This window comes from Microtus ochrogaster, unplaced genomic scaffold (genome assembly GCF_000317375.1).
Source record: "Microtus ochrogaster isolate Prairie Vole_2 unplaced genomic scaffold, MicOch1.0 UNK76, whole genome shotgun sequence".
Taxonomy (NCBI): domain Eukaryota; kingdom Metazoa; phylum Chordata; class Mammalia; order Rodentia; family Cricetidae; genus Microtus; species Microtus ochrogaster.
This window is the reverse complement of record NW_004949174.1, coordinates 1511042-1537754: the sequence shown is the minus strand read 5'-3', so window position 1 is coordinate 1537754 and position 26713 is coordinate 1511042. Positions and strand designations below refer to the sequence as shown.

Below are 26713 nucleotides of genomic sequence, written 5' to 3'. Positions count from 1 at the left end.
AGTTCAGCTCCAGACTAGCCTTATCACCCTTGTCCTTTGCTCTAATTTCCTCTCCCGGCAAGCAGTGGCCCAGGCGTGACCTTTCTGGGAAGGTTGTGTGCATGAGTAAGCTGTCATTCCCAAAGTGCTGAAAAGCGCTTCCCAGGTGCCAAGCTCTGGCTCTCTGTGGATTTCAACACCTCAGTTGGCATGCTTTCCCAACAGCTGCAAGCTGCATGAGGGCAGCGTGCATGTGTGCATGCACATGCATGCATGGGGTAAGGAAGGGAACAAAGAGCAGAAGAACACAGGTTTCAGGCATCCTATAGAGCCTCTGTCCATAGGCAGCTTGCGCCTTACCCTGAGGTCATGTGGGCCCTTTTTGCCATTGGCTACAGGACAGCCTGAACAAGGGTAGCTGGCCAGGCCCTGCTCTGAGGCCCCCTTGTGAGCATCAGAGCCTCTGCTGACAAGGGCAGAGATTTGCTCAGTCTGCAGCAAACACACAGCAGCAGCTTCATGTTGTGGATGTCCTAGTGCAGCCTCAGGACGAAACACAGACTTGGGACTCAGACAACCGAGGCTTTGAATCCCAGGCCTTCTGTTCCCTAACTGTGTGGCTGTCAGTTAAGGGACCTCTTTAACCAGAGTGCTTCTGTTTCTTCATTGTAAAAAAAGGGGCGGAGGGGTTACTCTTTCCAAGCATTGTTTGAAAAAATAAATGAGATGGAGATCTTGCCATGTAACTATTTCAATAACTATTTCACTCTCTCCCAAAACCTATTGCTTCCAGTGGTTTGCAGAGTGTGGGTCCTGTCGATTTGGTTTTCACTGTTGGGAGCATCAGAAAAACAGATAAAGAGACAATGCTGGAAACAATTCCTGGTTTCCAAAAAAAATGGCAGCTGCTCTGCCTCCCCGAAGTGAGGTGAGTCTCAGTCACCTCAGGCATTAGGGCCTAATGCAGCAGTTGGTGGAGGATGGGAATATTAGCATTTGACACTCTGGTGTAAGGATAGTGGCAGCACCTTGAACTGATTCCCTGGATAAAACAGCCCCTAGCCTGGCCGCACACCCTTTTATGAATGGAGTCAGGCAAGAGGCCAGGAAGGAGTGGGCAGATGCATCTGGGGCTCCAAAGAGGGAGGTGGAATGTTTTCAGTGCTCTTTCTGACCTGTGGGTGAATCCACCAGCAGAATGTTTATAAAGAAGGTCCTTCATATACACGCAGACACATGCACACGCACATACACACACATGCATGACGCACGCACTCATGCACACACACAGAGCCTCTTTTCTCTGTCTGGATCATTCTGGATATATCCCAAGTCTGAGGATACAGATGGCTTCCCCAGAATATTAGATGATGCCCCCACCCCTCTCAGAAAGCCAGGGATCTCCAGGTCCAGGGCCTAAAGCCCAGTGTAGTAGCTTATACTTGTAATCTCAGCACTTGAGAAGCTGAGGCAGGGGGATCACCACAAGGTTAAGTCCAGCCTGGGCTACCAAAGTGAGTTCCAGCTTGTCTCAAAAAAAATGTTAATTAATTGGTATTCAACTTGTGGTCTCCACAGGGAAATTTCCACGCACTCAGAACACACTCTGGTTGATTAAAGCAAGAGAAGAGCTGGGCTTGAAGGTGATGTGCTCGGGAATGTGTTGGCTGTGGTGGTAACAGGGCTGAAAACACAGTGCATTTAATCCTTCTAGAGACTCTAAGAGGGAGGTGCTGTTATCAACCTCACTCTACAGGCAGAGAAACCTCAGGCACAGAGGAATTTAGTAACTTGTCCAAGGCCAAGCTGTGACTTAGAGGCAGGGCCCAACCCTGTCTAACAAAACTCACAGTGTAAAACCCTCCTCTGTGGACGGTCCTTGTTGAATCTCCCCTCCACACCCTAGGGAGTACACCTCACGGATGGTATAGTGAGAACCAAGGCTCAGAGTCGGCACATCCAAACCTAGAGTTCTTTTTGGTGCTGTGATAAAACACTCTAACCAAAAGCCACTAAGGGAGGAAAAGGCCTATTTCCTCTTACACTTCAAGGTTAATAGTCCGGTACTCAGAGAAATTGGGGCAGTCCCTCAAAGCAGGCACCTGAAGCAAAAACCACGGAGGAAAACCACTTTCCTGCTTTGCTTCCTGCCTCCTTCTGCTTGCTTTTGTATTCTAGGATCACGTGCATATATACTGCCTGTAGAGGCTGGGCCTTCTTATAGCAAGAGCTAATGTTGTGCCCAAGTTGAGAGCCCCAGAGAGACACTACCGAAATCCAATCAAGTCCTGTCAATACAATGTCCCACAGGCTATTCGGAGCTGGGGAACCCTTCAGTCGCTTCTTCTCCGGTGACTGTAGGTTGGGTCAAGTTGACAAAAAGAACTAACTGTTCATAGGCCAAGATCACTCCACCGGCTGAACGCCTATGCGCACTTGTGTGACTTGCACTCCCCTAAATGACTTCCAGAGAGGCCCTCCAGACTCTGACATAGCCCTTAACCCCATAGGGAAGGGGCTAGGTTCCAAGCTGCCTTCCCTTTCCTGTGCAAACCTCCACCCACCCCCATCATACTGCCTTCCTGTCTCTGCCTTTCACATCTTACCCTGTTTGTCATTTCTTTTCTTTTTTTTTAAAATTTATTTATTTATTTATTGAGGATGGGTGTTTGTCATTTCTATAGGGAGGTCTCAGCTGCTTCCGTGGTCAGAGGGGTCTGGGACCTTTATCTACCGAAAAATATTTCCCTTACTTAGCGATTACACAGTCACTAATCACTAATATGTTCAAGCAATTTCTGTCTAATTTCCCTGCGTGTGAACTCCTGTGGAAAGAGCTTTGTAGGACTGGAAAAGAAGGCTTACTTGCTATTCTTGTAGAGGACATGGGTTCCGTTCCCAAGACCCACAAAGCAGCTCATAACCATCCACAAATCCAGTTCCAGGGCATCTGAAACCCCCTCTTCTGACTTCCCCAGGCACAAGGATTGCACATGGCACACTTAGACACAAGCAAAACATATACACACTTAAAATAAATAAAAGAACTTTTGTTTTGCTGCATTATTATGTGAACTAGCAAGGTGCCTAGATTTGCTAGCACTAAACTGTCATTTGAACTAATGGATCTGTAAGTTTCTAGATTCATTCCTGGCTGTCATTCTCGTCATCCCAAACTCTTGTGACAACTTCACTAGACAATGGCATTTGTCCCCATTTTATTGATGAAGAAACTGAGGACCACAGAAGTGAGGTGACCTCGATCAAGCAGTGAGGGGTGAAGTCAGGGTTCCCCCGAAGCCCTGCCTGACACCAACATTTTGTGTTTTCTTTCTTCACTCAGAAGGTAAGAGAGGTTGTAAGGGGCTCTGCTAGGTCTCTGCAGGAGGAGCCCAGACAAGACCAAAAGTCAGGGCAAAGGATCCCAGTAAGGCGGATGCAGAAAGGGCTATGGAAAGCTTCTCTGACCTCTTCAGTAACTCCTCAGAAGTGCCTCACTAGTCGGACAAGCCTCTCCACTCCCTTCTTTCCTCAGTACTTGACGATGGAACCTGGCAGGCAGGAGACTGTGGGAAGTCGTTTCCCATTCCTGGTTTGCAAAGATGGTCTTTGGAGGCCAGCTGGTGGTGCTTGCTAGTCTGCGGCACAGCCTCAGGGAAGCCAACTGCCAGACTGCCTGGGGGAGAAAACTCGGACCAACTCGTCTGTGAACGTCTAACATTCTTGTGCCACGTGGAGCTCTAAGAACACTGCCAGACAAATATTTTGGAAAATAATGTAACAGTATCTCGCCCACCCTGGTTTGGGAAACAATGTCTTTCTTAGCCAAAATATAAAAGGCAATCCTTGTATGTTTGTCCTTTCTCACCATCAAGCTCCAGGGTTTTATTTGCCTTGCATTTGGGAAGGGAGCGGAAATCAATGCAGCTGGTTGTGATCTTGCCCCTTCACACAGCTTGAGATGATCTCTGAGCGCAAAGATCCTCATGGGTGTCTCTGTTTTGTTGACAAGTGTTAGCCCAGCCTGGAGCTTGGCCAAGGGCGATGGTAATGGATTCCTTTCCGCACATGCCCTGGTTATCTTTGGCATTCTGGGCTCACCATCCTTGCTGTCTTTCTCTTTCTTCTGTGGCCAGCATCCTTGATGTCACAGACGATTATTTCTAGAGTGACTAGAATTATTTCTAGTGCCTCTCTGTTCGAGGGTAACCCTGGAACTTCTGAAGTGAACGAGGCCGTTGGGGCCCAGGCTTGATGGTGCCTATATGTACCAGCACTGGGGATGGCTGGGTGAGGAAGGAGCTGGCTGCAAGTCAGCTTGGACTTTATTGTGAGACTTTGTTTCAAGAACAAAGATTAGGAGGAAGAAGAGGAAGAGGATAAAGGGAAGAGGGGAGAAAGAAAAGGGAAAATGGTTCCGAGAACCACCTTCAGGCAAGGCTTCCAGAATAAGTCTTTTCTGTGTCTTACAGAGAGAGACCTTATCAGTGACCTTGGTACATGGACAACTGCCGCAGTGCTTTTGTTGGTTTGGCCAGTTTGAGTTGAGAAAGCAGCTCCCTGAAAAGGCAGAAGGCAGACACAAAGCGAGCTGTGTACTCACCACCAAGGCCAACACTGGCACAGCAGCTGGTTTAGATAGGGCTTACTGAGAGTTCCTTAGATAAATGAAAGTTTCAAACAAACGCATTTGGAAAACACAGACAATCCCTCTGAAGAGTGCTTGAAAGTCACCCCGTAATTCAGAGCCTTTGGAAGAACGATATGGATAATAAATACATACGCTAACTCACATCGCAGAAGTAAGCTCTTTACAGAGGATGGGTGTAAGCGCCCCCTCCTCTCCCCTCTCTTTATACAATCATGTCCACATGTACAATCAGACAATTTAGGCAAATCTGAATACTTCAGGAAACTATTTGGCGCATTAAGTAAGCTAATAGAATATAAATAACAAGAGGAGAACCAGCATTTCAATAAAGAAGGGAATCAAAAGGTGCTCTGAGTTTTTAGCAGTTACATCCAGCAGGGACCTTTTCACACCAGCAGACCCTTCTATCATCGTGGAATCCCCCCAGAGTTAACTTATAGCGTTGTCCTTGAGTCCTGTTACCTGGGCTCCCTCCCCTCCCTGGGGGTCACACACTGGCTATCAGAGGGTAGGCACACAGGCTTCGAGGAGGGCAGCAGTAACCAGAAAGGAAGTGTGGTCAAGGGGGTGGAGGAGGAGTGGAGGCTGGGGGCCTCCCGAGCTTTGAGCACCCAGCCACTGCAGGCTGTGGGGTGCCCCCGCGGCTGCTGTCCTTGCATGGGCTACTTGTGGCTGAGTGTCTTCTCTCCAGTAGCAAATCTAATCAGGAAGTAACAGAAACCCTGGAGCTTTTCAGATTGGCTTTTAACGCTAATTAAAATTATCTTGCTTCAGTACCACCCCCCCCCATCGCAAATGCCACGAGAATAAAGCCTTTGCAGCGTCTTCCTCTCTTTTAATAGCTTATATTAATTGCACGAAATGATGGATTTCACGGTGACATTTTCATTCATGTGTAGCACTAGTGGCTGTCCTCATTGCTGTGGCCTGCAGAAAACCAACTTAAAGGGGAAGAGTTTACGTTGACCCACAGTTGAAGGGCATAGTCCATCGTGGCGGCAAAGGCACGGGAGCCGAAGAGCGGGCAGCTGGGCACATTGTGTGTGAGGTTGGGCAGTTGAGAGAGCGATGGATGCTGGTACTCAGCTCACTTTCTCCTTCTTATACAGTCCAGGGCTCCAGCTCACGCAATGGTTTAGCCCACATTTAGGATGGGTCATTCTACTTCAACTAATTTAGTCTGGAAAACCCTTCACAGACATGCCAAGACATTCATCTCCAAGATTAACTCTTGGATATAATTATATAAATAATAAATTCTCAATTCTAACAAGTTAGCGATCTACATAAACCTCCACAAGAATACAATGTGCTTTGCTCACACGCATGCCCCACCCCCATTTCCATCTCCATTTTGCTCTTTTGTCTTTGGTGGGACTGGAAACTGAATCCAGGACCTTGTGCATGTTAGCAAGGACCCAACCCTTGAGCTACATGTATGCCTGGTTCATCAGCCACCTTTACAGCAGCACTTCCCAGTGTGTCTCACATCATGCCACCACCTGGGCCACACTACCGAGTGGCTGCCTTCCTTGGTGCACAGTTCTATCTGGCAGCTTTGGTTTTTCTTAACCCTCAGGAGAATGATAATGTTTGAGCAAGGCTTCATATTGAGAGTAAGGACCAGTTTGTTCCAAGTCACTTGAGGGCTTGTTTTAAATGTAGATGCCCAGAGTCTGAATTCTAGGCATGCTTGAAGGACATAAGGCCTTTAACACTCTCCCAGTAACTGTCAAGCTTCATGGTTAAAGAGTTTGGGTTCATTGAATAGCAGCAAGAAGCTCTGTCTCAGAGACTGAGCAACTCTCAAATGCCCCCTTGATTGCTATTAACTTTAGACCTCTGCCCTTGGGCTGGAGAGGCAGCTTAACAGTTAAGAGCACTATCCACTCTTCTAGAGGAGTCCAGTTCAATTCACAGCATCCACATAGTGGCAGATTCCATAAAGTCCATGGGATCTGACAACCTCTTCTGACTCCCACGCGCATCGGGCACACCTGCAAGCAAATCACCCAGATACAAAAAATAAAATTATGGTGTAGGAGGTCCTTCTGTATTTGCGTTGCTTTCATTGGTTGAATAAAGAAACTGCCTTAACCTTTTGATAGGGCAGCCCTTAGGTGGGCGGAGTAGACAGAACAGAATTCTGGGAAGAAGGAAAGTGTGGCAGACGCCATGAATCTCCAGCCTGAGGACGTAGGTTAGAATCTTGCCAGTAAGCCACAGTCACGTGGTGATACACAGATTTAATAGAAATGGGTTAATCAAGATGTGAGAGTTAGCCAATAAGAGGCTAGAACTAAATGGCCAGGCAGTGTTTAAATGAATACAATTTCTGTGTGGTTTATTTGGGGGTTAAGCTAGCGGGCGGTGGGATGCTGCCTGCTCTTCATACTACAAAATTAAGTAAAATTAAAAATAATAAGGCCTGTACAACCTGTGTGGTTCCTTGGCCTCCTAGTCTGCTGTCTCAACTGCAGGGTGCTGTGGGAACACACTGTAAGAGAGTGTCATGAGGACTCACTAGAAGCAGGGAGCTGTGGCATGACTTTACTGTCATTATCCCATGGTTGTCCCTCCTTGGCTAGTATTCAGGGGCCAAGCATTTGGGCTGATTTCAGTCCACTTAGCTATCTATGGTATCTTAGGGGAGATGCTAGATGCTCTCTGGGCCCTTTTCTGCTTCTATGAATGAAAAATGACAAAACCATTCATCCAGTGAGGATATTGGGAAAATCAGAGGCAATGTGTGTATGGTGCTGACCTTGGTCCCCTGCATAGAGTAAGAAAGATTCACAGATGGTACGTCTTATCAATGTCAGCATCACTGATTGGGCCACACAGATTGTACTTCTTACCAGTGTCGGCATCACTGACTGGGCCTCTCTGGTAGTAGAGACTGATGTGTGGGAAGAATGGGTACTATAGAAGGGACAGTTTGTTAGAAGACCAGTTTGAAGGTCAGCAGTGTGACTCTATTGGTCGAGTGCTTACCTAGGATTCATGAAGCCCTGGATTTGATTCCCAGTATTACATGAAAATTGGTCGTGATGGCGCACCCCTGTTTTCTAATACTTTGGAGGTGGAGGCAGGAAGATCAGAAGTTCAAGGTCACTCTCAGCTATCTGGGGAGTTCAAAGCCAACCTGGGCTGCAAGAGACCCTATCTCAACAAAAATAACAACAGCAGACAAAAGCAAACAAACAAAAACCAAATAAATAAACAACAAAAAAGAAGTTTGAAACTGAATGAAATAGGCTTTCCTTTGATGATATATATACATATATATGTGTGTGTGTGTGTGTATATATATATATATATATATATATATATATATATATATATACACATATTTTTTTTCCTTATCTCTAAGAGGGATTGTGAAAAAAACAGTTGGAGAATTAAAACTTAAAAAGCAACAAAAACGCTTGCCGGTGGGATCAGCCTAGGTCTGGACAGATTAGACGATTTGTTTTTCACCTTTGCTTCCTGAGGGTAGAGACCCTGGATGTGCGGCCTTGAGTGCAGCCTCGGCAGCAACTTGCCCTGTGTGTAGTTTCTTCTTTACCTCCTTGACGTTTCACACAGTTACGGCCCACCCCTCATCCCAGCCCCTGTCGAAAGGCAGATCCCCATGATAACCCTGCTCTAAGCCCAACAGGAAACTTGACCCCAGGATTCTGCAGCTCAGGAGTGAGGAGCAAGTGGGTGGGGAGCAAGCCCAGGTTCATATCCTTGGCTTATGCCTGATTCTGAATTCCTGTCCCCATTAGAACCAGGCTGTTCTTGGGTCTGTTTCTTTTTCCCATTCTCGTCCTTCTGCTGCTAAACAAACCCAGACTCAACATATGGATCTTTGTTTATAGTTCTCTTTAATTCCCTTTAAACTAGCTTACAAAATAATAGCTTTCCTGATGGCGTTCACATACACATGGGATATAGTTCCCCTCGACTGAAGGAAAGATGTGGTCACTCAGAGTCACAGCTCTGTACAAAGCTTCACTTTGTGGTGTGGTGGGGACAAGTGTCCCCCAAAGGATGTGAGTCGCAGGCTTCATCCCCAGCCTGTGTCACCGAGAGGGCACAGACTCTCAGAGGTGCGGCCTGTTGGAAGGGAGTCAGATCACTGAGAAGGCTGGGACCTTATCTTCTTCTCTGTCATTGCTTCCTGGCCACTCTGACCAACCTTGGCCCTCAACACTCTGTGTGATGATGTTCTGTGCTACCTGGAACCCAAATTAACAGGACCAAAACACCACTGATGGAATCATTCAAAACCATGAGCTTGAACAAACCTTCCTTTCAAGTTGCCCTTTCTCAGCTCACAAAGGAGTCTGCACTTGGCTCTGGCTTACAGGGTCCCTTCGTGTCAAGGAACAGAATAGTTCTTACTCGGGAGTCACAATGGCTTGACCCCTGCATTTGGGGCCCGCTCTTCAGATGACAAGACACTCAAAAGTCACTGAGGCCATGCATCCAGAGGCTCACTCTTGGGCAGCCTGGATCCAGCAAGTGTGAGCTCTCAGACTCTTGTGGTTTACCAGTTCCATTGTCAGGGAGGAAGTGATATGTGGCTCATGTTCCCATAGATGGCACTTCTCCACTTACAGGGGCAACATAGCCAGTCTAAGTTCTGAGTAAGACATGTTTTCCATGGCGATTACACTACTTCTTATTTATTTTTAGCCACTGTTTCATTGCATGTGAACTTTGTTGCACCAAAGTTCAACCTGGGGAACCAGTGATTTTATTTGACTTATTGAAGGATCATGTGTGTGGTTATGGGTGGGAGCATCAAGACCTTCGAGCAGTGGAGCTGGAGAGATGGCACAGAGGTTAAGAGCACTGAGTATCTTCCAAAGGACCCAGGTTCAATTCCCAGCCCACATGGCAGCACACAACTGTCTATAGTTTCAGTTCCTGGGAATCTGACACCCTCACACAGACATAGATGCAGGCAGAACACTAATGTACATATAATAAAAGTAAGTAAATCATTTTTTTTAAAGACCTTCAAGCAGCTGCCACTGGACCCAGTGCATGGTTGTGCAGATGGAGCCTCTTCCCTTTCCCAGCTCGTATGCTCTACCTCCCTCTCCAAGATCCCCGAGACCATGTGCAAAACTGCAAAGCTGCAGATGACAGGCTGGGAGGCGTGGCTGAATACTCAGGAAGGTCCAGTGACTCTCCCTACCCCAGCCCCTTCCGTGAGGGAATGTCAACAGTTAACAAGCCCAGCTGTGATGATCTAGAGCAAACAGATACAGCTGGTCTTACAAAGCCGGCCACAGTACTAAGAGAGCACTGTCTACCTGTAGATAGGCAGGGTTCTGAAGGTCTGAGTCTCTATGATCTAGGATGGGTGAGCTCTTCACTCAGCTACTACTGAGAGTGAGCATTTGTGCCATCCCTGGGATATGTGTCTTGAACTGACAATTTATGCCTTAGGAAAGTAGGGACAAATATGTTGTTGTTGTTGTTGTTGTTGTTGTTGTTGTTGTTGTTTTAAAGTCCCAAATAGACTTACAAATGTTTTGCTTTTTGTATTTCTTTAGAGCATTGCAATTGTCTTTCTCCTTTTACAGCCAAGAGTCTGCAGGGGACAGCTGACTCTCTTTGCATCCCCTCCCGCCATAGGCTGAAGTTTAAGAAGTTTTTGGCTCCTTACAGTGCAGTCTTCTTGGGAGGTCAGACAGATGGGGTCTGTAACTATATGAATGATGGGTTGATGGGGCTGGTCACTTATAGGTCAGCACTGAAGCCCTGTACCCACTTAGCTAACCACCAGTGACTGATGTTGAGGATCAAGAGGGAGGGGTAAGTTGGTGGCTTCCTGATTGGAGGACAGCTCTTGCCCCTAGAGGACATCCAGTGGTCCTGAGTGCTTTGGTGGTAGGTTTCAAACTGGCCTATGGCTGACATTTGGGCAATTTTGAAAGTTTATAGTAGGAGAACAAAAAAGAAAGTGTTGTCAATGTTGGGATTAAAACAGGGCCTGTTTCAGTTTTGCATCTTTGTCTATACTGCGTGTCAAGTGGACAAATGTTCTTTAAAATTATGGGCTGTTCTTTCCAAAACAGCTTGTTGTTCTCTGAACTACCGACTCTTCAGGCTACCAGTGCTGGCTAACTGCATTAATTTAAAGTTACCTTTTCTCATGCTAACATAAGTGTGCCACGTAGAAGCAGAATACTTACGAGTAATCTGGTTTCAATAGGAAAGATGTGTTGCAATTACCTCATTTGGGCCTCCCATTTACAATTTTTCTCCCTTGCCTAATTGGTAAGATATTTTACTTTAGGTAGGAAAAATAAAAGAGAGGAAAAAACGGGGAAGAAACTGCAAGAAAAAAACAACTGAAATTATTAAAAGGGTGAGGAAGCCGAGGAAGACATTAGGAAGCTTACAGGAAGATGTGTGTGGCTTCAGTTATCTGAGACCTCATCAGACTTCAGTCTTAGAGATAACGTGCAGGTAAGGCGAATAGTGAGCCTCTGCTTACCAAACAATAATATTATGGGTGATTTGGAGTGTGGAAGTGCACAAGTGTGTGCAGAAGTGTGTGTCTGTGCGTGTATGTATGTGCAGAGGTTCAAACACACACACACACACACACACACACACACACTTTTTTTTTAAACACAAGCAAGAACTTAGGTCTTCTGCTTGCAGAGCACTTTGCCTATTGAGTGATCCCCTTAGTCTGCAAGTGCTTTTAATTCAAAGCAAAGAATGTACTTGGTTTTATATTGTACATATTTGACTGTCTATGAGACCCCCCCCCACGCCCAATGGCTTGGGTGGCAATTTTGATTTAACTGGGAATTCACTTTTTGCTTTATTGGCAAATACACATTGTAGACGTCACTACTTTCATTTCTGTGTCTGTGGCACACTTTGCCAATGGACTGGGCTGCTGTCTCCTGCTAGCTGGATGCACCCTGAGGCTTTTCAGAGCAGTGTTACAAAAACCACTTAACTTTAGCTGGGTCTTAAGCTGCTACACCCCTGTTGACAGTGGCCTAACCTTACAGCCTGCAGTGTGGATCTCCAGACTCTTAGCAGGGATAGCCATCACCTGGGAATCATTTGGAAGTTAGACTCCCAGCCTCTTGAAAATCTGTTGAATTGGAATCTGTGATTCTTATGTATATGAAGGTTTGGGGTAGGGGGGCAGAAATGCACTGAATGCACACTTCCTTTGCCTAGGATTCTCAGCTTTAGTGCGCATCAAGATCCCCTTGTTAAGAATGTGTTAAAACACAGATTGCCGGTCCCCCATTCCCTACTCTGGGAGTGTTCACTCTGTAGGGTGGGGTGGGGTGGAGTATTTCAGAGTTAGAGGATTTTTTTCTGCCATTGCTCTGGAGACTTTGGACACTCACTGCATTTGAGCTCTGGGGATTTGGGGGGGGGTAGTCCCACAATCCTTAACAGCTGATAATGGCAATGTCTTTCTACAACTCTTCATACATCTGTGAGAACTGGAGTTCAAGGCGGAATGTAGCATAAGCCCTTTTCCTTGTGGTATATTCCTGCTAAAAGGCAATCTCACCATGCACTCATTCAGTAACAATTTGGGTAGCGTTCTGTTCAGTTCTGACAGAATCTCATCAAAGTCAAAAATACGCTTCTTCAAAACATTTATTCCTGAAACAATAAACAAGTTGAATAAAGCAAGACACGAGCGTAGGAGGTCATTCAGATGGGCGAGGTCAAAGTGCACCGTGCCAGGGACCACTTGTGATTTAATTTCAGAGAGCAGGACTGAGCACTAAAACAGGTCATGTGCCTCTCCCTCCAGCGAGGGTAAGAAGTCCCAGCAAACAGAACGGATGGGGGTGGACAGTACCATCTCACCTCTCTTTGAGGCTGTTTTGAAACTGAACTTTGACTTTGGTCTGGGGTCTTGGTTGAAGCTACTACAGCAAAAACGCTGTAGACAGGACAGCTTAAACGACAAACATCTATTTCTCCTAGGCCTAGAGGCTGGTGGTCTAAGGCCAGGCTGTAGCCATGGTCAAATTCTTGTCAAGGGCTGCTGTCTCACTATCAGAAGCTTTCATCTATCTTCATCTCATCTCCTAGAGCCTGGGCATTGATCCCTTTGTGAGGATTCCTTGGTCAAGTACTCACTACCTCCCAAAGGCTCCACTGCCTGATACAAATCCAGAACTAGGGTGCTTATTTACAGTGCCACTGAAATCAGATTCTTGCAGATGATAAACAAGCAAGCTGTCTACCACTGAGTGACATCTCCAACCCTTTCTTACTTTTATTTGGACACAAGAGTCTCATAAAATTGCCCTGAACTTGGGATCCTCCTGCCTCAGTAGTAGCAGAAATTGTAGGCTTTTGCACCACCATTCCTGGTCACGTTAGAATTTTGCCAGGGATGGATATAGTCAATAGCATCAGAATAATTGAAAATTAACTCTGTGGATGTTGTAGATCAAGCTATAGGGTAGGAACAAAGTGACAACTTGTATCCTAGACTCAGAAAAAAAGTGGCTTATAGAGATGATGGTGGGGCATGCTGGCAGACACAGAAATAACAGCGGCAGTATTTTCTGGTCCACTATACTAGCAGGCACTATCTCATTTAGCCGGGACAGAGTTTTTTGAGAAATGTCCTCAAACCTCCACCTGATTGCATGAGACACCGGCAGTTTTAGAAGGTCTGTAAAGGTGGAGAAACTTCCCAATTCAAATCCAAACCAGTCTCCAGATGGGCCTCGCCCACAATCAGCCCCAAAGCAGCCTGCCTGGACCATCTATCTATTTTCCCTTCAGCCCTCACACTCTGTCGGGGAGGGGAAGGAATCCTCCAGCGATTCCAAGTGGAGGAATCTGTGATCTTGGCAAGTCCCAGGAACAACCAGGCAGGCAGGCCTGCATGAAACCATGAAACCGGGGCAGGATTGGCCTCAGCCTGCCCGGGTCACCAAGCCACTCTAATTACAGTCTGTGGTAGGTGGCGGGAGGAGCTGTCTTGGGGCGCGAAGCTTCCCCGGCCATTGTATCAGCCTATAAATACTTCAAATACTTAAGTGCAATGTGCAACCTTTGAATATCCCAGAGGAAGCTGTTGGGAGGCCCCTGAGCCTGCCCGGAAAGGAGAAATGACTGGAGTGTCCTTCAGGCAAGGGACAAGGCGACCTGCCCTGTCAATCCCGCTGAAGGTGCAGGGAGGCTGGGGCGTGCCTCCGGAACCCGCGAACCGTTGAGATGACCCAAGCCATTTTGAAAAAGAAAAACCGATTTCCCCTACACATGTAGGGGCGGAGGGGGGCGGGGAAAGGCGGGAATCTGTGTTCCAACGGCGTTTTCGGGCGGCTCCGGGGACGCAGGGGTGGCGGCCCGCAGGGAGGCGCGCGCCGGGGCCGTGCCGCAGAGCGGCCACCAGCTCGCTTTGTACTTGCGGCCAAGCGCGGCCCCAGAGTTTCGGTGGCGGCCCCGGGAGTTGAAGCCACGCCCCCTTGCAGTGCGAGTCGCGACCGCAGATTGGTCCGCCACGAACCAATGGGCGCGCGGGAACGGCCCGGGCTGTCAGCGCGCGCCGCAGCCGATCCTCCCCTGCGTCCAGCCCTGCAGCCCGCGCTGCCTTCCCGGGAGCTCAGCGCCTCACAGCGCGGCGCAAACAGCCGGGCCAACTGCGCGTCCCGGTGCCCGCGCCCCGCCGCCACAGCCACCGCCACCGCCACCGCCGTGCTGCTCTCGAGCGCACGGAGCATGGGCAGATCCGCAGGCGCTCAGGTGCCGCATGTTCCAGGGGCTTGTGAACAGCGGTGATCTGCTGTCACGCCCAGACAAGACCTTTCCGTGGAGACCGCAGAGCGACAGCTTCGGCGCGGGTGACAGACACTGCGGCGTGCTTGCAGGGTGACAGCCGCCTCGCGGTTAAGACCTCCTGCGCTCCGTGCGCCCTCAGTCTCCCCATCCTCCGCTCATTTGCTCCCCAGTTCACACCCGCAGCCTCCGGAGCGCGACGTGTGAGTCCCTAGTCTGTGTCTTTTCCTAAGGAGCCTCCTCACTTCGGAGATGCAATGACAAGTTAATATGGGCGTCCACGTTTCGGTTTCCCAGGAAAAGAATTGCCAGAGGCGGCCGTCCCTGAGCTTCTGAGCAGGCCGCCTGCTGCGACATCCGCGCAGGTGGGACCCGCTGAGGGCAGTGACCAGTCCGCCACCCCGCCGGCGCGCTCGCAGGATTTCACCAGCTCCCCAACCTGGGGATTTTGCTCTTATTTTTTTCCCTCTACTGTTGGTGGGCGCCTCGTGGGCCGAGGCCCGGCGCCTACTCGGCTGCCCGCGCTGCCTTTAGCGGTCGCCTCCGCAGCCGCTGCCAGGGACGTGCTGGGAAAGCCTAAGCCCCGGGAGAAGATGCCGGCCATCCTGGTAGCCTCCAAAATGAAGTCGGGACTGCCCAAACCCGTGCACAGCGCCGCGCCCATCCTGCACGTGCCCCCGGCCCGGACTGGTCCTCAGCCCTGCTACCTTAAGTTGGGAAGCAAGGTGGAGGTGAGCAAGACCGCCTACACCAGCCAGATCCCCCTGAAATCACAGGGACTGCAGGAGCCGACAGGGGAGGGGCTCCCATTGCGGAAAAGCAGCTCTTTGGAGAACGGGTTCGATACCCAGGTGAGAGGCGCTGTGTATTCCTGGGCACTGTTGGGGGTGGTGGTGATGATGGGTGATCTTTCACCGGGGAAGGCCACAGCTGCTTGGAGGAGAGGCTACCATAACGTAGTCGGAAAGAAAAAACATATCCCTTTAGCTGGCAGATTGGAAGGATACACTGGTCAGTGGGTGTGGCCAGGGTGCCAGAGGTTCGCCCAAGGAGCTCTGCAAAGCTAAGGGGTGCTGGTAGCCTGCGGCTTCTTTGGGCTTGGAGCAGGTGTAGAGGTGGTCTCAAAAAGCACATGCTGACATTGGAAATGTTAGGGCCTGAATGCTGAGTGCTTGACTCCAATGAGACGGTATCTGCTGCTGTGATGTGTGTCCGTGTCAGTTCCTCGTGTTGTAACCCATAAAGGGGTGGTCTCGTGTCCCTTTAGGCTGGATACCACCTGGCCCAGCTATGAGATCCAGGATAAGGGTGGTTGCTCAGAACCTGCCCTCCTCCTGGCTTGAAGAAGGCTTGTTCCTGTCCATCTGTAGGGAGAAAGGAGCTGGCCAGGTGCTACTGACTGCTAGCTTGCTGGAGCAGCCAGGGAATGGGCTTGCCTTTGCCATAGGGGTGGCTTGGCTGTCTCAGAATGGCTGCCGAAGCTAAGCCCCTCCTTCCTGGGTAACCTATGCTGCCAGTATTGGTGGCTCTGGTGATTAGGGAGACGTTGGTGAGGGTGAGAGAATGCCTGGAAGAGGACCAGCCACTTCTACCTTTCCGGGCAGGGGAGGCATCCCCCTACTGGGCTGGGTGACAGGCCCTGGCCAGGCAATCTCTTTTAAGGAAATCCTTAAGGGCCAATCAGTTTCTCTTGGCCTTGTGCCTTCCTCCTCTTCTGGCAAGAGGGAGCAGGGGCATGCTGTATTTTCTTGGCTGCCAGTCAGCAGGGACTTTTAGGGACAGGCCGACCTGACGGATGTGACTGTCCCCGTGAGGGGAGGAGAGGCCTCGGGAAGCCAGAGAGGGAGGCAGTTTGGGGTTGGTGTGGGAGAAGTGGCAGCCGACCAGCTGACCTTTGGGGCACCTACTTCTCTGCCCACCGTCTCTTCCTTCTGTAGCTTTCTCTGATCGCACTTAACGCTCGCCACATTCCGAGCTTTCTGCTGGAGGATCTGGAGCTAGGAGCTGGTTGGAGACAGACTGTTGGAACGCAGAGTCAGAGAAAGCCCTCCCCACACAGACTCCCACACCGGGCCCATCAGCATGTCCCTCTTGATGCCGCACTTGCTAAACATTTTTGGAAGCTGTCAGCTCTGACTGATGGTGTGTGGGAGGAAGGCAAGATCTCCTCCAGTGCTCCTGGGCCCTGGCTCTGCTAGGCTGTGTGCTCTGCTCTTTCTTAGAGCTTCAGAACCTAGACAGAGGGCTGTGAAGTGAGGGTGAGTCCCGGGTGCCTCCTTCATCAGTGGGGGTGGAATGAGTGGACAGTGACTGAGGAGGTGACCCATGCCCTCGAGCCTGATGATGAGGACCCTAGGAATGAGCGGGAAGGCAGATGCTGGGCTCATTCATAGCCAGACTGCTGCCTGATATTGCCTATTTGACAAACACTGTCAGTGGATTGCAGTGGGCAGGCTCTGGGAAGGCAATTCACCATTTAAAAAAATTACTCTTGGACTTCTCCATGAAGGGCTAACTTGGCTCTGTTCCCCAGAGGCGCTGCTTCCCTTCTGTCCCCACTGTCCCCACCACCCCACATTCCACTTCTCTTGCTCTCCATGGGTCCTCTGCATCACGAGGGTGATCTGGATAGATGGCTCAGGAGCTGGCCACCTTCCAAAGGACAGTTCTGGTTTCCCAGACGGCCCCTCCTTGCCAGCCCCTGGGTCTCCTAGGGGCTCTTCTAGGTAATAGGCACTCATGGCCCCACCCTGACATCAAAGAAGCTTTGGCAAAAGGATTTCACCGTCTTTGAACAGCGTATCCCCATGGTGACAGACAGTGCACATTCACCTTCTAGAAAAGTCCCTCGATTATGGCTTGAGGACCTTGGCTGACTTGGCACCTGGTAATTTCCTGGTCCCAAACTTAATGTTTATCATTAGAAGAGACTCAGGAAATGATGAACTCAGTGGCAAATGATATCTTGGAGCCCTCGGTTGGGGATTTTTGGCAGGAGGCTGGCTGGGGTGTGTATGACTACCAGCATAGGTTTCAAAGCATCGGCTGTGAGCAGTGCCCTGTGTCTGACGCATGCTAGCTGAGTGGCCTGGTCCATTAGCTACTCCTCTGGGCCTCAGTGCTTCTGTCTGTAAAAATGGGCACAAGCAACCACAGGAATTGTATTAAGAAAAGCTTTGTATCCTTTAAGTGAAAAAAAGACAGGGCTCTGGGAAGGTGTCAAACTGTTCACAAGTGTTCACAAACCTCTGGCTCTGCCTGGCACAGGTCCAAGCTGTAGAGGATGGGGGGCAGGGTGGCCTGTGGAATGCCTGATGTGCCGGGCTCTTTCCACGGGATCTCATTGGTCTTCACAGGAACACTAAGAGTATGTGTGGTGCATTGGGCCATGTCCTAAGATTACAAGAAAGTAAAGATGGCACCCTTGCTTGCACTTCCTAGGTGCCAGGGATTGTTCTGGGTGTTTTGCATAAAAAACAAACTCTTTTTATTCTCTTAATAATCTGGTGCAATATTAATAGTTATCCCCATTTTACACACGAGGAAGTCAAGATTAAATGGCCTTGGGAGCAGCAGAGGTAGCAGCATTAGAATCCAAACCCCTTAACTCTGATGATGGACATGGAAAGCCACGGCAGCTGCTGGTCAATTATAGACCTTGCATTATCTGACCATAGATGTCACCACTGATCCACGTTGTCCAGTGTGGCAGAACGGAAATCCCAGCTCAGGTGCTGGGCCAGTGACACGCCCACTCTCCATCACCCCCTTTTATGCTGTGGCAGAGCGGAGGACAAATAAGACCTGGTGGTCTGGGTCTTGGGGAATGAGACATTCCAGTTAGGAGACATGACTTCTGTATCCAGGAGAGGGCGACACTGGGACAGCTAAGAATGAGTCAAGATGTTGGAAGGAAGGCTAGTGTCTCTGGGGCTGGAGAAGACCAGGGCGGCTCACCGGCGAGGCAGGAGATGGGCTGCGCCCCAGGAGTGGACAAGAGTGGCTAGTGAGGAGGATGGAGGCGAATAAGAACAAGGAAGCGGAGGTTAAGCTGCCCTGTAGGGATGCAGAGCCCAAGTGCATGCTGTAGATAGGGTGTTTTCCATTTCATCAGGGTGTGAGGAAGAGCAGAGGCTCAGCGGTTGAAGTACTGGATGCTCAGTGCTGGCCTCTATTGGACAGTGGTTGCATACAGGCCAGTGGCGAGAAACTGGGGAGAGGGTGTCTCCTCCAGAACTTGGCTCATAACCGACTCTTGGGAAGCAACAACAATAACTGTTGTTAGCTTGTGTTTTAGAGTGTTTGATGTGGTAGTTAGAGGGCAGAACGTTCCTGCTTTCCTTTTCCATTATGGGGTCTCTCACTCACTGTGTAGCCCAGGCTGGCCTTGAACTTGCAGAGATTCACCTGCCTCAGCCTCCCCAAGTGCTGGGATTCAAGGACACCACACTCCATTCCTATTTTCTCACACAGTAAGTCCATTTACTCAGCGAGTCTTCCCTGGTCTTCCCGACCCCATGCCTGGTCTCCCTCACCATGGAAGACTTGGAAGCCAATAGCTGTTAGAGGAAGCCCCACTGTCAATCTCCAACTCCTTTCCTGGACCGCCCTACAGGCCTGCAGTTCCATCCCAAGCTCCAGCGGTACCTACTGACCCCCTTTCTGCTGCTGTGCTACCTGGGCCTCCCTGAGAGGGACCATTTATAATGTCTGTTCTGATCTCTCGTGTGTTGTGAACTGTGGCCATGTGTAAGTCATCATTTTAGACACATGCTCTGTGTTAGTGTGCAAGCCGGCGGCCAACCAACCGTCAGATAAAGGAGCTATCTTTATCTTGGGCTATCTGAGGATGAGGTTAGCCTCTTTCTTAAGAAGCAGTAGTTGCAGGAGGAAGAGGTGATTCACAGAATACCTTGATATTTCCTGTTTTTAGAAGCTAGCGTTCAGCCTGCGACTTATTTCTTTAGAAAAATAATTAGAAGTGATTGGAATCCTGTGCGAGCGTTTCAGATGTTTAAAAAGAAAGCGTGGGCGAGGCCCCTGGGAAGAGCATAGCTCCAAGCCTGCAACCTGTTGCCGCTTTGCTCCACTGTGTTTTGATTAGAATCTCTGCTCCGTCATCAGAGTTGATTATGGATTTGATTAGTGCGTTCTCTCTCTTTTTTTTTCTGCCGTTGTGTTATTCCCTTTCTTCTCTTTCTCATTTCTTGGAGGGGAACTCATATTGTGGTTATCTGCCAACGTGCAAGAATGTTTACAGTTCGCATATTATTGCCTACCCCCTGGGTTAATTCTCTAGAGACTCTTGAAAGGTAGACTCGGAGGCTTATTTGGGCCATCATTCAGTGTGTATACGTCTTAGTATAAATACGCCTACATCTCTCCACACATACAGCGCTCTGTACACATGGAAAAGCTTCAAGTGCCGAGCACATGAAATCACACACATACATCAAAGAGGAAGCTAGGAGAGTCGGAGCCCAAATTTCAGCTTTGATAGTGGCTTGGTTTACGTTTCGCTTTTCACACATTCTCCCTGACCAAGATTTGAAGCACCGGCTCCCCTGCTCATTTTTATTTACCTTCACGACATGAGGGCTGCAGCCTCACGAGGGCCGGCTTGCTCAAACCTCTGTGAATCTCCTGAAGCCGGTCTGCAAAGCCAAACCACCCAGCAAGATTTTTTGGCTGAAGGTCAGAAGCTCTCATTTCTTAATTCAGCCTTGCCTCTGGGAAAGGGTCATTTACAGAGCGTTCGCTAGCTGTCAAGTCATCTGGGCCATTCCTTATACCTTTATCGCTTAATTTGAGACACAAGAAACTGGGCAAATGTGAAATGGTTGGCTTGTTTTATGTGAGGAAGCGAAGGTCAAGACAGAAGACTGTCAGTTGGAAGCAGTTCTATGCAGTAACTCAGGCTCCACTGGCGGGCGGATCTGGATTCAAATCCAGGCTTTGGGCAAATTACTTGGTATTGATAAACCACATGGTTTTCTTTTCTTTTTCTTTTTTTTTTTTTTTTTTTATTTTCGAGACAGGGTTTCTCTGTAGTTTTTGGTGCCTGTCCTGGAACTAGCTCTTGTAGACCAGGCTGGCCTCGAATTCACAGAGATCTGCCTGCCTCTGCCTCCTGAGTGCTGGGATTAAAGGCATGCGCCACCACCGCCCGGCATGGTTTTCTTTTTTTAATCTGTGAGACAGAAATGGTCAAGTAGTAATCTGTGAGGTTTCAATGAGATATCACAGGTAGGATGCAGAGGACTGGACTGGACAAGGAAATTGTGGTACTGCCTATTTTGACAACCCAACACCAAAGCCTGACTTGTGTCTGCCTCACCCCAAGCTCATCTACCTGCTTCCCAAGGGCATAGCTGACTGCGGGGACGGGCAGGTGGCTTGCCCTACCAAGGACCAGTGCACGGCAGTGCCTTGGTTCACTGACTAAGAAATACGAGCAAACTCAGAACAATGTCATCTGAAAAAGTGGCTTCCAAAGCTGTTCACGGAAACGTCTACATTTTAGTCACAGGCACACCGTCCCTAAAATGCTAACCCGAATAAGGGCTCTGCTCCAAACTACACTAGCAGAAGGCCTCCTCCGTGTGCCCCTTTTAGCTGCCACTGTTGAGGTGGTGGGATGCACTGCCCAGCCTGTTGGCCCAGCTCAGATCAGAACTCAGCAGGTCGAGGCCCATTCATTACCTAGGCTTCCTGATGGCTACTTACGGTTCTGGGGGGGCAGAAGGGAGGCCCCTTTCCCTCATAACTGCCACAAATGTAGTGGGAATTGAGCCTCATGACCAGTTTGGTCAGTAAGGTGCCCCAAGGCCTAATGGCCAGCTGCCCAGTGGTGTTTTACCAACAGCCACAGGACTGATTTTCAATGGCTACTCTGTCTTGTGGTCACGTTATTCGAGGGGATGGACAGTGTATTCATAGAACATTTGGGCATAATGGGCCATGTGATTTAGAAAAAAAAAAACTTGGTCAGGCTTTTGTGCTTCCATCTTTGCTTAGACAATAGCAAGGGACTTGCAGTTTTCACAGGAGCCCTGAGTCACCCCTATGAAACCGTACAGTGACTCATGACTTCGTGCCCCTTTCCCAAGGCAAACAAACCTTCTCTTGTGTTTGCAGACAAAGCCCCCACAGCTTCAGAATTGTTTGTCCCCCCTTCCATGGGAGCTCTCAATACTCTCAGGCGTACACCATATACAGTATTGACAAATTTGGGGTTATTCTACCCCTTTCGGTTCCTATATTACTGTAGGAAGAGAAGGTGAGAAAGGATTCCATATGGGCTTGTGAAGTCAGCTCCTCACGACGGCGTCACACTATGGATAATTATAACAGGGCTGAGGAGATGGCTCAGTGGGCAGAATGTTGGCTGTGGGATCCCGAAGACAGAGTTTAATTCCCAGAACTATGTTAGAAAGAAAAGAAAAGAAAGCCAGGCACAGGGCCTCCTGGAGTAGGGGCTAGGGGCTGGGAGCGGGCACAGGAAGAGGCATAGAGCCTCCTGGAGTAGGGGCTAGGGGCTGGGAATGGGCACAGGAAGAACCATAGAGCTTGCTGGTCAATCAGTTTTAAGCCAATTAGCAAGATCAAGAGACCCTACCTCCGAAAGATGGGGAGCAATTGGGGACTACAGTACTTCACACCGGTGTTCACACATACACACGTATACATGAGCATATACCCCCAGATACCACCTACCCCGCAAATAAGACAGTTACAGAAATCATTGACCCTGGTGAGCACAGTCTAGACTCGCATGAACGTATTTAACCCCACAGCATCCCACGAGGGAGGGGCTGAGTCCACAAGCTGCCCATCCAGATGTAGAACTCTCAGCTACATTGTAGCACTGTGTCTGCCAGTCTGTCGCCATGCTCCCCACCCTGACGGGAGTGGACCAAACTTCTGAAGCTACACGCCAGTTTTCCTTTTAAGAGTTGTCATGGGGGCTGGAGAGATGGCTCAGAGGTTAAGAGCACTGACTGCTTTTCCAGAGGTCCTGAGTTCAATTCCCAGCAACCACATGGTGGCTCACAGCCATCTATAATGAGACCTGGCGCCCCCTTCTGGCTTGCAGGCACACGTGGAAGGAATGCTGTACACATAATATAATAAATAAATATTTTTTTTAAAAAAGAGTTGTCATGGTGGCGTTTCTTCATGATAAAATGATTCATGATAAAATGCTTCCCAAGAGAGTGCATAATTTTACCCCTCCCTCCTTACCCCAGAACCTGAAAATATTCCTTCAATGTTAAACACATGTTAGTTGATTAACTATCAGTTCAGTTTTTCGGCATGTATAGAGTCCCATGTCCTCTGAGGCCACAGGACCCTTCAGGTTGGCCTTTGGTAAGAACTGTCAAGGCAGGTGTAAGACAGAAGGGAAGATGGATTTGATGGGAACTGTTTGCCTGCATGAGGAAACAATCAAGTAAGTCCTCAGTGAGGAGTGGTTTGGGTTGTTTGTTTGTTTTGAGACAGAGTCTTATTAAATAACTTGGACCTCAAACCCAAGATCCTCTTGTCTTTGCTTTCTGGGTACTGAGCCTGAAAGTATGTGCCATCATACCCTGTGCAGATCAGTCCTTAATCATAATCACAGTCATAATACTAAATAGTGATTTATTCATTTTTATTTTATGTGTATGGGTGTTTGGCTTCCATGTAAGTCTGTGTACCATGTGCATGCAGTATCTGCATAGGCCAGAAGAGGGCGCCAGATCCCTCTGGAACTGGAGCTATGGATGGTTATATGCTATCTATCAGTGGATGCTGGGAACCAAACCTGAGTCCTCCTCAAGATCAGTCAGCTCTCTTAACCACTGAGCCATCTTGCCAGCCTAGCCCTGGCATCTCTGGAATAGTCAATGTCATAAAAGACCCAAACAAATAAATATGGTAGATAAATAAGACTAAAAGGAGAAAGTTGACCAAGGAACCATGACAAACAAGTCAACTGATAGCTCCTTGATTGGTCTCTGGGTGGGCAGAAGTCACACAGGACATTCTGGAGGCATCAGGGATACTTGAATGTGGCATGTATCATGACATCCCATCAGTGTCATGGTTGTGGAGTTATAGAAAAACATGTCCTTTTCCCTGGGAGATACGAGTTAAATACTTAGAAGCAAAGTATCTTGATGTCAGCAACATTCTCAAATAGTTTGGGATGTGTGAGAGAGAGACAGAGAGAGAGAGAGAGAGAGAGAGAGAGAGAGAGAGAGAGAGAGAGAGAGACTGCCTCCTAAGAGGAAAAGACTAAAGTGGATGCATAATTCTTTAGATTTTAGGTCTGATAATTTTCTAAGTAAGACAAGCAAAACAAAGCAGAACCCTGGCTGAATGCTTCTTATCGTCAGTGCTCTGTGGGGTGGTCTTCAGGTCACCAAAGGTGTGCCCTCAAAAGAGACAGTGAGGCCCCAACCCCTTCCTCTTCTTATTCTCTTTTGCTCTCTGATTGTGAAGTGGGCAGTTCTACCCCACTCCATGTTGTCACCATGATGAACTGCCACAGGTCAAAAAGCACCGGGGCCCTTGGGTCACGGAACCACACTGTGACCCAAAATAAACCTCCCTTGTGATAAGACGTTGTGGGTGTTTGTTACAGTACCAGGATGACTAACACCAGCTGTGTTCACAGAGCTTTGGCAAAAACACTAGGATCTTGCATGTGAGCTGAGGTCACATGACGGGGGTGACCAAGTCTAGGGTACACAGGGTTGATAACCTGCATTCTGGCGAGGCCACGGCTCAATGCCTGTCTGTGTGGAGGTGGAGGCCTGTCCCTCACACAGGCTACTCATTGACACACAACCATTCGGCCTCTCTAGTGGATAAGCTTGCAGAAATGGTGGTGTGGGCGACTTCCTCTGCCCCATCTAGGAAGAGAGACCTGAGAAGGGTTTGGATGTGTATTGGCCATTCAGGAAAAGGAGAAGGTGGAGAAAAATCCATGGATAGAAAGGACGAAACTTCCAGAAATGAGAGTCACACCAATGATTCATGGGCTGTTTCCAGACTGTGTTTGAAGCAGCCTGCCTGTGGAGAAAGGAGATTTATGTAGTCTATGACTTTGGAAGTTAAAAATCCAGACATCGTGTTGCAGGCTCTTTCAAGTCCCCCCTTACACACACACACACACACACACACACATGCGCGCGCGTGCACACACACACACACACACACACTGGCTGTGTCATAGAACACAGTGTTTGAGAAGCAAATACTGGATGGCATCCCCAAACAGGAAGCCAGAGAGGGGCCAAGGGCCTGGCACGGTCTTTCATATCCTCTCTCTCCCACAAGACCTGACTCCAAGAGATCAGTGTTCCCTTCTGGAGATACACCCTGAGGGTCCTAACCCCTTAGAAGTTCCACCACCCTCCGGTGCTACCTCCTGGAGACCCAGGGTCTGACCCATGAGCCTCAGACAGGTACACCCAGCATGGAAGCCTTCGCATGTAGGAACCCTCTAATCCTCATACTGTCAGAGACCGTGACCCTGATCCTAACTTACCGAAAAGGAGCAACCGGTCAGGAACGATGGTCGCCTTACAGGGTTTGGGGACCTTCACAGGTCTCTCAGGTGGAACATACAGGGATAGATTACAACTCAGCTTCCAGATCTGTGCTGTAGCTTCCAGATCTGTGACTGTAGAATTATTACTTTGTTGGTAACTAGAGGAGGCCTGGGGCTGGCTCACCCTGAGGTGCCCTCTCCTCAGAGCCCATTCTCTGGTCTTGGCCATCCTCCATGGTCCGTCTTATCTCTTATGGGGCTTCTCGGCTGCTGCCAGGTCCAGCCTGTCTCCAGAAAGAGCTTATGTGGTCCTGCTCACCTCTCCTCCTCCCATCTGGGCACCATCTCCTTTCCCCGATGCCGTGGTTGTTGTTCGATGGGTCAGCCCTGCCTGTGCTTCGGGCCAGTGAGGTCCATGTGCCTCCCAGCTGGCAGGTTCCCCTTCCTGTCCTCCTGCCTGTGCTGCTGGCTGCTGCTTGGGGCACAGTCCTCATTTTATGCAGATTTGCCCTGATTCTTTTCAGACCAGGAAGGCTGCTTTGTTTGCGTCAAAACACATAGGCTGCCAAAGTCCCAGAGTACTCAGGCCTTCCGGCATGTGGACTTCAGTGGCTAGCTAACCAGAGACCTAGGAAGGCAAACCCCAGAGGCAAAGACAGCATTTAGGTAACAAATTAGACTGGAAAGAAGCAGGCTAACTTTGGATGGCTACATTGTTCATGGTCTGTGGCTATAAAACCTAGGAACGTGGGATGCCTGAACCAGGGGAGATCTTAGAGGCCGTGTGTTCCCAGTTTCATGGTATAGATGGAGAAGGCATGTGTCTGAGGAGGCATGTGACTGGCTTGCCTTGAGCTCCGGGCTCCAAGGACCTGAGTGCAAACTGGTGCCCAGGCCTCCCTCCTCCAGGCCCGGATTCGCAGATGCACAGATGCGATGCGAAGCTCAGAAGAGCCTGACGGTGTGCCGCACCAGAACCAGCCTGGGCTGCAGCAGCTCCACTCCGGCCAAGGTCTTCACAGCAATAATCGTTTCTTATTACTAGGAAGCCTTTGCATTTGGCTCACAGAATCAGAGAAGCAGGATAGCACTTGGCCGACACCACCACGATCCCTGGACCAGCCCCACAGGTGGATAAGACCCTCCCTGCGTGCCTTTCTGTTAACGTAGTTCACGTTCACGATCAGGCAGCAATCTGGCCAAGCCCATGTAGAGCTAGTACTAGAATACTCTGACCCCATTCCATGGTCTTTATTACCAACCTCTTAGATCGCCCCCATCCCCAAGCTACACACACATCTGAGAGAGCTGGGGACCCTCCTGCCTCCCCTACTATTTACCATGCGTCTAACGGGTCTTGTGCTGATGGAACCTGGGGCGTCTGGACATTGAATAAGTAGTCAGCTGCAGATCATTTCCCCCCAGGAAAACCTGGCACTGCAGTGGGCCATGTGAGGTGGGCAAGCTGTTCATGTCTGTAATAGTGCCTAGCAGGGCCTGGCAGGACCTGGCAGGACCTGGCAGGGGGTAGATAAAAACCACTGCTCTTTCCAGCATGGTCCCTTGGTGTGGCATGCTCTTCCAGGCCCTTGCTGCAGCTTTTTCTTGTTTCCCTACACGAGAGTAGTGTTTCTGAGCTGGGTGCTTCCGGAGCGGTCTCCTGCTGACAGTAGAAAATGCTGCAAGCTGAGGCGGGTTACAAGCAATGGAGTGAGCAACTGAAGAGCCTGCTCCCCCCACTCCCCCCCTCCAAC

The 26713-nt window shown here is 49.3% G+C and overlaps 1 protein-coding gene across 11 annotated transcripts in view; it reads left to right on the top strand.

Moving 5' to 3' along the window:
• Nav2 (neuron navigator 2) overlaps nt 1–26713 on the top strand; it is a 625974-nt gene that overhangs the window by 265214 nt on the left and 334047 nt on the right. For 10 of the 11 annotated variants that reach the window (XM_005370351.3, XM_005370352.2, XM_005370350.2 and 7 more), the window contains exon 1: nt 14263–15270. The exons of the other annotated variant lie outside the window; for it this stretch is intronic. In XM_005370351.3, coding sequence (XP_005370408.1) covers nt 15013–15270 — 258 coding nt within the window. In that variant the 5' untranslated portion in view covers nt 14263–15012. Of the gene's footprint in view, nt 1–14262; nt 15271–26713 lie in introns of those variants that run through there. 11 annotated transcript variants of the gene reach the window in all.